Source organism: Phragmites australis, chromosome 18 (assembly GCF_958298935.1).
Source record: "Phragmites australis chromosome 18, lpPhrAust1.1, whole genome shotgun sequence".
NCBI classification, from domain to species: Eukaryota; Viridiplantae; Streptophyta; class Magnoliopsida; order Poales; family Poaceae; genus Phragmites; species Phragmites australis.
This window is the reverse complement of record NC_084938.1, coordinates 24,058,742-24,070,046: the sequence shown is the minus strand read 5'-3', so window position 1 is coordinate 24,070,046 and position 11,305 is coordinate 24,058,742. Positions and strand designations below refer to the sequence as shown.

Below are 11,305 nucleotides of genomic sequence, written 5' to 3'. Positions count from 1 at the left end.
ACGTCTTTATATTTTTTAAGGACATATAGGACACATGACACACACCATACGTTTATAATAAATACACACCCACTAAAATACTAAATCCGGACGGGGCAAAGCCCTGAATGCGAACACACACCGAGCAAGGGGCTCCAACGCGTTTCGGTGATGCTCACACCTAAGCGACCAACACTCCCAGCAATCGCTGGTTCGCTGCTTAGACGTCTTTAGACTACCTCAACTATATTCCTTTATTTCGTTTTCTTTCCAATTTTTTTTTCTTGTTTCTATTCTCTTTATTTTCTCTCATCCCTAACAGCTTCTTTTCGAGAGGAATCGTGAAGAGAACGGAGAGAGAATCCCATCCTGAAGAGAATGATCCTGAGAATCCTGTTTTAAAAAAAATTGTGAAGGGAAATCGTTGGAACGTTGAAGAGAACGAAAATCTCCCCGTGAAAGAAAGTTGTTGGGTTCGATCTTATGCTTTGAAATGGTATGGACTATAGGGACACCATATGTTGAAAGAAGCCAAAGCCTGTCCGTCTTTAAAGCGTGAAAGTAGCATTGGCATGCCTGAGTTAATCACTTTTTTTTGCTTTCCTGTTCACAAACACTGTTCTAGCCTTTGTTTTTACTGGTACGAGCTCGCTAGAGAAGCAGAGAGGGTCGACGCATTTGGCGATAGCACGGTCAGTATCGCTAGATTACCTATCACTCTATCAGTCCTCACCCCACTGCAACTGGGTTGGCACCGCATCCGCACAAAACACTACTGGTCTAGGTTTAATGAAACCATTTTGACTCTTTGTTGTACAGTTTCAGAGCCAATGGCCAAAACCCAGACTTAACCGTCGCGCACAAGGACGAGACCAGAACGTTAAGCAGCGAAAATTAAATGAAATGAAATATAGCTGCGATATCAATTTACATACGGGTGAGTGATATGAAAGAAAGAAAAGTATATAAGACCTCATACAGGTACAATATGACGACCGATCTATTTAGATCGTGAAAAAAAATAGTCATCCATTCAAGAAAAAAAAGTATTCTCTCATCTTATCAAGATCAATCTTACATCAGAACCTCGTGAATTTCGGTGCAAACTAACCAAATGTGGCAAGTTCTCATCTCGGTCTTTATACCATACTCTTATTAATAACAATAAACCTCGAAGGAGAAAAAAAATCGAGAAGATTAAAATACCTTTAAAGATAAAAAATTTCTTTTGATATTTTAAAAAGGAGTCCTCCTAACAAAAGATAATATGTTCAAGAGACAGTGATAGGATAGTCAGAAGAGTTGCTTTTATCATAAGAATGAGATGGTTAAGTATCTCCTTTTTTTTTAATTGTCACTTTGCATGATTTGTATGGTTTATTATTCAAGTTGCTTTCAATCTTTACCCTCTTAGGAGCGTTTCAAATATGTTTGGCAATTGACTTACAGGGATTGGTAAACATTCGAAAGAAAAAATTATAGTAGCAATGGCAGCGTTTTATTGATCATTGTGGCTATACAGGAATGATGTAAGTTTTAACAAAAGTAAAAATTAACTTTTCCTTGCAGGTTATCTTTATATGTATGCGATGGCTCTGTACTTGGGCTATGTTACAGGCGGAGGAGCACCGGCATATGGTGGAGATGACATGTTCTCTTATGACCCGGCCAGTTAAGGGTATCTTTACCCGGTTTGGATGGGAGTCTAGATTTCGGATAGAAGGCTCTTAATAGTCCGCTTGTCATCTCCATCTTTTTTTTATATGCTTTTGTTTCGTTGTTTGGGTGTGTACATCCGAGCTATACAGAAGCCAAAAGTGAGAACTTATGTGCTTTGTGTCATCTTAATGTATCGTTAAGAGTCAATAAAGGTTCCTTTATCGAAAAGAAAAAAAGCATGATGTTCTTTCTTCCTCTTAGATGACGTAGACGGGTTGGTGATTTGACTGGCCGATGTTGTTGACCTCTCTGTAGCAATGGAAGGGGATGGGTGTGGTATCGAGCGGGAGGATATTAACATTAAGAATGTCACAAAGCGTAGAGATGTTGAAACGGGAGACAAGCTTGGACAGCGTATCCAATGGTGGATGACCGTGGATGCAATAAAAAAAAAAGAAGCATAGCAAATGGTACATCCATCGACATCGATAAGGATCGGTAGGGGAGGATACAAGCAATGCTGCACACGGAACATAGCCCACATATTGCTGATGGTAGAACCATAAATTCCGATAGGGAAAATGAACGCCGTGAACCATTGATTTGCAGAGCATGACATGTGAGTAAAACAGTATAGGAGGATACAGGCTCCACAGCATTGGGTTTGAACCATATAGCTCAAGATCGCGGTATTAGAAGGCGACAGGGTAAGGCATAGTTTGCAAACTGTGCAGATGATGTAGCGTGACTTTCCAACCCAAACAAAAGTTGTTTGTTTTGAATATTAAAAAAAACAAGAATAGGTATGTGCCGAGTAAAATCTACATGGAATAGTATATTACCGAACTGATGAAAACATTGTTATTATGGGCCTAGGTTCGAATTATGTACGTTAAGAGTAGACATAGTAGTGGTAGAAAGAAAAACTATGATAAGGTAAAGTACAAATTGATGATAAAATCTGGATGATACAAATGTACATACACAATTATGTCCTTGTACTAACCGCACAAGTGCACGGGCCTCTCCTCTAGTTACTCTGGTACAGGCGTATGGTAGACAAGCAAACGGACAAGACTGCATTAGCAATTATTACTCATTTACACAACACGAAATTGTAACACTGGGCAGATTATAGCCACTGATACCCCAGTGGACGTATGTGGCCAGTCCTGGGCCTGAATGTGTCATATGAATCATATCTGAATGACCAACGTAGTTAGTATATAGTACAAGCCATGGATGAAGTCGTGCTGACCAAAAAGATGTCTCTGAGGGGATCCTGTAAAAGCACCATCTTGCCCGGTACAAATCACATGTTCAGGTGTAGTTTTATTCGCCTGTGTTTACGAAATGTACATCAAAACGTTGCCAACAGCTTTCCGGACAAGCTGTGGCACCTCAACCATCCATCCTTCTCAATCTTGGACGGAACAAAACCAAAGGTACCCCTCGATTTCTTGGAGACTTTGATGCTTCTAGTTTCCATTTCGGAAGATAAAATCAGGGTTTGTTATTGCCTCCTGTAACCACGTCAGTCTTTATTTTCGCTTGTTTGGTCTCCGTCTCTGGAGCTGGAATTGTGCTGGAAGATCTAGCCGTGTCCTCTAACAAATCCTGTTCACCATCTAGTATCTTGCTTGCTTCTCCAATTGCGAGGATTAGCTCAAGTTGCCTTTGCTGTTGTTCCTGCAAGATATAATAGTTAGTTTTTATCCAAAGGTGAAAAGCCATATATGCACTTTATAAGATTGGAATTATTTATTGCACAGTATTGTCCAATCATTACAGTCTTACAGACTGTATTATCTTCAAATATTCAGCAGACAATGAAAACCACTGATTGCGCATAATGATTGAGCCTTTCATGGTGAATACAAAGATGCAACTATATAAGCATAGAAACTCTTGTGTGTATGAAAAAATTAAGAAACTCTAGAAATTCCTAGTAACATTGTTTTCAATTGAGGTCAGTCAAGACAATTTCATAACTACCAAGGATAAAAGGACTGCAATCTCTTGATGAGACTTGTTTGGCCACACACAACAAGAAGCTTTAACTTACAGAGACTCTAAATAAACTTGTACGATCATGACACTTATTGAATGTAAAAAGATATGCAAAACAACCTCGGATGAAGGAACAATAACTGTTTTTTTTGCAAAGACAGTGTAACAAAAAATCCGGCTTGCCATATTGGCACTGAAGTCTTTCCCAAAGGATGGCAACATGTAACAAACAAGATTAATTTGATTTTTGATGCTGCCAGTATGGCAATAACATTATCATGAACCAGCAAGGCCTATGATATAGACATGTACATGGGTCAGAATAGGAGGGGGGAACAAATCCCATTCTAATACAACAAGTCCATATGTCATCAAACACTACCTTTGGTCACAAATACTTGACATTTTGGACAATGACACAATCACCAAAGCATAGCTTTGACCACTATTTTCTATTGGAATATATCCTGAGATCCAAAAGTTATGGTAATTTGAAAGTGTTTTAAAAGTTTGAGCGGAACGTCATGTTTTCATGGCCGGAGGGAGTATACTCCAACAATGTGAATATACATGAGAGACAATCATGTGTGTGTGAAAGTATGTTAGCTCAAGGACTCAGCAATGATTTACCTGGAACTTTAGACAAACTGCTAGCCATCCACAATCCACTAAGGTACTATTTAGCGCAAGCATAATATAAATCACAGCAAACTTTTCTAACAATTGCTCAAGAAATTGAGGTTTTGTGAAATAGCTGAAATAGTGATGGTAAACCATGCCAGAACGAGTATAAAGTGAACCAACAGAAGGTACTTAGATTTCTGATAAGATAAAATGTCAAAAAAAAAAGATGCCAAGAAATGTCACCTGCATTGCATATAGCACCTTCTGAATTGCACCAATTTCCTTTTCAAGAAGGTCTTCTTGTGCAGCTAGAATTCGAGTGGCTTCAGAATTCTTTTGGGCTAAAGTGGCAGTCTGCAGAAGAAAAGGGGACGACATGAAGCTAAAAGGAAGCAAGTATAACAAATATCATTCTAGCATGTCATACAATATTCAAGATCAATCACAAAACATTCCGTGAAGATTTGCATGTCACAGCAAAGTATGGCTAAAACAGATGACTTGTATTATCTCGAAGCAATAACTTTTTTCTCTGACCAAAGCAATGTTTGCAAATTGATACAGCTAATAATGTTGACGAAGCAAACATTTCTGACCAAAGCAAGGAGTGAAAATTGATACAGCTGATAATGTAGAGGAAGCAAGCATAGGTTTCATGGATACATGTCCCAGCCTTCTCCAACCAGAGGATGCATGTCTACTATTATTTGCACCGAGAAAAGTACACAGACGATACAACCATGCTTCCATGTTACCTCAAGTAGAGTTGATCCTGAAGCATTTTTCTGCACAGCTTCTTGAAAACAATAGAGGTTGGGAACCAGAAAGCAGCTCAGGAGGTGGTGATTTTCATGCAGTTTGGCATCTACATTTACGAACTATTTCATGTGCTTAATTTCTTGCAGGTATATATGCTTCTAGCCTTCCACCATTTTTCAGAAAGGAGCTAAAAATAACTACATAAGCACAACAACTACCTTAACGCATGACAGTACAAATACACAACACAAACCCAGAAAACATATGTGCTGAATGCAATTGTACACAGTACATCAGTAGCGTGAACATCATAAGTCTTAGCACTATGTTTTGAAAATGAATGCATTGAAAGATGCCGCTCATGTCCTATTGAACTGTTGTCGGATGCAGTTTACAGAAATAGTTGTCAACAGTTCGGAGTGTCCAATGATTATACGCTGCTTAATGAATTCAGTACACAGAAGTAAAATCTTGGGGACAACACTGGAGCATAATGACAATTTCACATAGAACAGTTCGTATGGAGTTATTATCAACAATTTAGCAAATGTTGGCTTAGTACCAATTGAACAAGCATGAATCCTTAACTTCGTCAGCTCACTTATTTGAATCCAATTTCAAGTATTTACACTCTCAAACTAACAGTGAAGCAAAAAAATCAGTAGTATCTACTCTGACAAATTAAGCAGTACCTCACTGATAGGGTCCCTCAGTGTCCTCCGCAACACCCTAAACCTGAGGCCAAGCTTCTCGACGGTCCTCGACAGCACCCCGACGGCCGCCACCAAGCCCCTCGCGCTCTCCTCCACCTTCTCGACCCTCCCCACCAATCCCACACCCACCGCCTCGGCAGTGGCGCCACGCACCCGGCGAAGCCGCCCCCACTGCCTCCGCCGCATCAGGCTCCCGATCGCCACCGCGCCCACCAAGAGCACGTACTGCACTACCAACAGCCTCCCGCCCGCTAGAGGCGGCGGCCCGGCGCTGGCGCCACCAGGCGTGAAGACGAGGCGGGCGGCGCAGACCACCGAGCAGATGGCCGGCGGCGCGAGACAGAGGAGCTCCGCAGCCGAGAGGAGCGCGTCGAGTCCGCCGCCGCCGCGCGTTGGCTCGCCTACAAAATGCGCACAGAATCAGCAAGTGAGCCGGGTGTGTTTGTGTGGTGTGTGGACGGGTGGGTTTACCGGACGCGTGGGCGCGAAGCGGCGGAAGCCATCGGGGTCGGGGGGTTCGGGAGAGGAGAGGCGGAGGGGAGGAAGGACGGGGTGGGAGGAGGAGGCGGAGGTGCGCGCCGGAGTTGGGGTTGGCGCGGAGTGGCGCAAGGTGAGTGAGATGCGGCGGCGGCAGCATCGGGTGATAATGTCGTGAGGACGAGGCGAGAGGTGCGGGTTGGAAACGACTGGGAGAGGAGGAGACCGGGACTGGGCCGGCCTTGCTGGGCCTCTTCTTACCTGGGTCAAAATGATGGCGAGGAATGACTAGGCCCGCGTTTTGTTCGGCGTTAAGGGTTGGTTCAGAGGGCCCACGAAACACTGATGAGAGTTAGATGGGTTAAAGATTTCCTAAAAAAAACATGGGTTAAGATACCCATTTTAATCGGAACACGCCTCAAGCTCATATGTCTTGTAGTCGACGTTGATTAGTGGAGGGGATTAGATACGGGTGAGGTTTGGCAGAGTGGATTAGTTTACAAGCGGGGATTTCATGGTCACCGGGCTGCCCCGCCCAGGCAGTGGTGGTGGGCGCAGGGGCGGGGCGACACACAGTCGACCACAGGAGGTGAGTGATAGTCGGATGGGTGGTATTGGGGTGGGGGCGTCATGGCTCACCGGGCTAGCATAGCGGCGGGCTGCGGGTGCGAATCTGGTAGCGAGGAGACGGTGGTGAATGGCAAGGCGAAGGAGCACGACATTGCTAATAGAAGGAAGAAGATGAACAGGAGCCAACGATCAAAGGAAGAAGAGAGGAGTGTCATCTGATCCGGATCGAAGGAAGAAGAAGAGAGGAGCATCATCCGATCCAGATCAAACAGTTAGCACGAGTCTGAAGAGAAGCAAATAAACAGACACACGATAAATAGCATCACCCTAATCAGAAACACCCATTTCAGCAAGACTCATGCAACTAAACATCTTAAATCATTTGGAATTCCATTGCAGCAGTTGTGCTCCCAAATGGACTAACAACATCCTGCAATTTTGAGAGTCTGGTGTTAAAATGACTGACACGGCATGTGCTGTGCAGAGAAAACAATCATGTAAATTTCGAAAGCAAGATGACCACACAACTGAAACTTCTGAGAATAAGGATGGTCCACAAAAAAGTTCACCAGATCAGCAATTTCAACGGAGGTTTTACAGGAACTTAACTAATAAATTTGACCGGAGGACAGACTAAAACAAATGATGAATATACCACATAAGGACTGACCCTGGCTTGATTTGATCTCATGCACTCCAGCTTATCAAAGCAACTTCTGAGGTTCCCTGACGACTGGTGTATCATCATCAACGCACGTCATTCCTTTGCCAAACCATGTTCAGAGTACTTTACTGGGTTCTTGCGTCACTTCAGAGCATTTAGAGGGTCTGAACTCTGAATGGTTACCTTCAGTTCTGCTGACCAGGTACTAGGCTTCCTCATTATCACACTTTCTCCTTGAGAAGGATTTTCTTTAGACGATACCAAAGTTTTGTCCATAAGCACAACTATCATGACACACAGGTCCAACATTAGACAGACTGACATAATCGAGTAGTCAGTCGAAACTTCAAAAGTACACCGGTGCTTTTCAAGTTCAGGATCCTTTGTCACACACTCGTTAGCGTCCAGCGCTTGAACCCAAATTGCGCTTACGCAGCTCTCAAATTGCAGTCCCCATCCTCACCCGGAAGAGCTGTCCTTCACAGTCCTTCACGGTTCCACCAGTTGCCAAACACCTGTGCTGGTGCAATTTTGTCATCGCTCACAGAATAGAAGCAAAGCACACATATTGCAGCACAAACACAGATGCATGTACAAAGAGGCTGTACAGGCCATGGAGCCAGGTTCATAAAACCGTTTGAAGTTCGAAAATGGCTCGGCGGCTATTTTCTAAAATTCACAAATATCGTGAAAACCGTTAAAAATTCAGTAAGAATTCATTTAAATTCAGTTGATCAAATTTGTAAATCGGAGACAAAAACTGACCGAATCGACGATTTGTTAATCGCTCGATTTGAACCAAAAACCTATCGAATTGTACCGAAAACCGACCGTATTTCGTTTTTGCTCGAATTCGATCAAAAACCGCGCAGTTTTATTAAAAATCGCTCAAGTTCAAGAAAAAGAAACTCAATCTTATAAAATCGATAACTAATTCATCTGAGCTTCAAATCAAATAAAACAAATTTATTAGTTTCCTTCTAATATAATTTTGCATGAATAAAAGTATGTATACTCATAAAAAATTGTATATTTTCTACGAGAAAATATAGTTGCTAAACATAGTTAATTCTTTGCTAATTCAAAAATCATGAAACAATTTTTTTAGTCTTCTTATATGATCGTATGTCTTTTATAAATACAACGCATGAAATAGTTACTGTAACATGTATGATTGTGTAAATATATTGCAACTAGATTAATTTATAATTAATTCATCACATCTCCAAAATTAGTGAAACTACTTTTATTAGTTTACTTATACTATGCTTTCTATAGAAAAAATAATGGTAGACATGAAAAGTTAATTACAGTGTTATTTCTTAATATATTTACTTTATGTTATGAACTTTATAAAAATCATGAAGAAATTAATAAAACATTAAATAAAGTGAAACCAATTTTAAAGATGCTATTAAGATACGTCATATTAAAAAAAAAAATTGCATGTTAAGCTTTTTCTTAAAGTGATGAATCAAATTATCATGTTCATACAACACATTACAATATTTTCTTTTTTTAACTTCATAAAATATGATACAAACGATATTATTTTTGAATTTTTTTTCCCACATGAGGTCCTAGAATTATCTTAGTATTTTTTTTAAAAACATTGTGATTTTTTATTTTTATTTTTATTTTTATTTTTAAATTCAAATTTAAAAACTGGTCGGTTTCTAAATGCAATGCGGACCAAATATGCCAATATTCGCAAATACCGAATGTTTTTCAATGATTTTTCAAACGCCGCATGGAAAGCTAAGCCAAAATAGTCATAGCTAAAGTCAGGGTAATGCTAAAATTTGATCAAAAATAGATATTAGTTTGTGACCAAGCAAAAAATGGGCAGCAATCCAAAACGCGGATGGCCAAATCGGTCGCCCTTGACTGTAGATGGGTTCGGCCAGAATTTTTCAGGAACGTTTAAAATTTAGCTTTGAACCAAAATCACCTGGTATGACCAAAATTAGGTCTGGCTTCCTAGTGTCAGGAACCAAACAGGACCAAAATTAGCAACTACTACATTAGTCTTCACCATATCCAAAAGCATCACCATTCGCCATAACGGAAGCATCACAGAAATAGTCAAACTGCTACTGCAAATCAGTACTACCATATACTACTAGCTAATACCCTGAACAAAGGAGGCACACCAGGAAGCCCTACCATCACGGCATCACCATCAGATCACCAAGTGAAGCAGCTGCAAGCAACCATCGATTGTTTCCTACAAGCCGTCTCCGTTGCTGCCATGGTCCCTCCTGGCCTTCTTCGGCAGCGGACCGCAGGTGGCGGCGATGGTGTCACGGAGCTGCCGCTGAGCGTCCTGGAGCATCCTGGCGTGGCGGGCCTCCGTCTCCTTCCACCCCCGCTCGATCTCCCACTGCATCTCCATGTGCCGCCTCTCCAGCCGCATGATTCCCTCGCCGAAATCCCTCAGCACCGCCGAGAGCTGCGTGTTGGCTCCCCCAGGTCCAGATGGGCGGCGAGCTGTCTCCACCTCTTCGTCCTTCACCTTGTCCGCCGCAATCGCCGCTGCGGTCTTGACCTGGAACGCCTCGTAGGCGACCCTCTTCCGCGGAGGCGCGGTGGACGGCGTGAAAGCAGGCGGCGGTGGCTGCTGCAGCTGCGGGTGGCGAGGGGCGAGGCCGCTGCCAAATTCCCGGAGGATGCCGTTGATGCTTCTGGTGTTGTTGCTCCGGGGGATGGGCTCTTCCTCTTCCTCCTCCTCGTCTTCCTCTTCTTCTTCCTCATCTTCTACCTCCTCCTCGTCGGAGGCCGCGACGGGCGGGGAGCCGGCGGCGGGTGGGAAGGCGGAGGAGACGGGAAGCGGCCCGCGCTCGAGGTGCTCCATGCGGCGGAAGTAGGGCCAGAGCGATGTGACGGGGCGGGCGCCCTCGGTGCGGTAGCGCTTGCGGAGCTTCTCGAGCTTGTGGCGGCACTGGGTGCCCGTCTTGCGCTGCGCGGCGGCCCCGAGCGTGGCGGCGCAGCGCGCAGCGACCTCCGCCGCCACCTCCTCCCACTGGTGCGCCTTGAGCTGGCCGCGCCGCAGCGCCGTCCACCGCTCCTCGTACGCGTCGATGAGGTGCATGGTCTCCTCGTGCGACCACGGATGCGCCGGCGCGCTCTTCTTCTGCGCCGGCCGCGGCGGCGTCTCGTCGGCCTCCTGCGCCATCATCAGCAGTCACGGAAGTTCAGATCTAGATCTGGGGCAGGTAGCAACTAGGTTTAAGGAGTAGTTGGGTGTAATAGATGGAGGCGGCGGCGGCGGTGGGATAAGGTGAGGAGGCGGGGCGGGGTATGGGTGGTGGTGGTGGCGGCGGTTCGGTTTTTCTGGGTGGGGGTTGGGCCATCGGCCGCGGCCGGTGCCGTGGTGGCGGTGCCGTGGTGGCGGTGCGGTTCACGTGGACGCGTGCGGGGGGTGGCGCGCGGTGGCTGCCGCGCGCTGGCCTAGGGGCGGCCGCGTGGTCCCTTGCGGCCGCTGTGCCGCGGCTGCGCCAGCGCTGCGGCATCTGCTGTGTCATGTAACTCGTGTTGCGGTCGCCGCTCGATGACGCGTGGATCCGGGTCGAGGCACGGCCCGGTCGTCAGGGCCGGGAGCACGCGCAGGGGGATGGGCTGGGGAGCCGGGAGAGGGAGGGGTAGCTCGCTGGTGATTCGAGGAGGAGGTCGTCCCGTGGCACGCAACTTGTCGCGGAAAGGCAGGCGGGGCTCGTAGGTTTGGCACGTTGGCTGTGGTACGGCGCGGTAAGTCGGTAACTGGCGGAGCGGTCACCGGGGTCTGTTGGCTGGTGGCGCACGCGATTGGTTTGGCTTGTGCGCGTGGCCGACTCTGGAACCCGGGTCCGTG

General features: G+C 45.1%; 2 protein-coding genes across 2 annotated transcripts; both read right to left on the bottom strand.

Annotated features, from left to right (window-relative positions):
- Positions 1-2,570: 2,570 nt before the first annotated feature.
- LOC133898882 (uncharacterized) lies at positions 2,571-7,214 on the bottom strand. Its single transcript, XM_062339685.1, has 4 exons — positions 6,216-7,214; positions 5,724-6,145; positions 4,516-4,626; positions 2,571-3,327 (listed from the first exon to the last, which is right to left on the bottom strand). Exons 1-4 carry the CDS (start codon positions 6,379-6,381, stop codon positions 3,142-3,144), a joined length of 885 nt encoding a protein of 294 aa, XP_062195669.1. The 5' UTR covers positions 6,382-7,214; the 3' UTR covers positions 2,571-3,141.
- Positions 7,215-7,289: 75 nt separating this feature from the next.
- Positions 7,290-11,058, bottom strand: LOC133898881 (uncharacterized). Its single transcript, XM_062339684.1, has 2 exons — positions 9,622-11,058; positions 7,290-7,970 (listed from the first exon to the last, which is right to left on the bottom strand). Exon 1 carries the CDS (start codon positions 10,631-10,633, stop codon positions 9,683-9,685), a length of 951 nt encoding a protein of 316 aa, XP_062195668.1. The 5' UTR covers positions 10,634-11,058; the 3' UTR covers positions 7,290-7,970; positions 9,622-9,682.
- Between the last annotated feature and the right edge of the window lie 247 nt (positions 11,059-11,305).

Bases quoted from the DNA above. Each gene is read 5' to 3' on its own strand.
- LOC133898882 (XM_062339685.1), bottom strand. From the start codon at position 6,381: ATGCTGCCGCCGCCGCATCTCACTCACCTTGCGCCACTCCGCGCCAAC. The intron at 6,146-6,215 runs GTAAACCCACCC...CGCATTTTGTAG, and splicing joins GCTTCGCGCCCACGCGTCCG to GCGAGCCAACGCGCGGCGGC. The intron at 3,328-4,515 runs GTGACATTTCTT...TATATCTTGCAG, and splicing joins AGGTGCTATATGCAATGCAG to GAACAACAGCAAAGGCAACT.
- LOC133898881 (XM_062339684.1), bottom strand. From the start codon at position 10,633: ATGATGGCGCAGGAGGCCGACGAGACGCCGCCGCGGCCGGCGCAGAAG.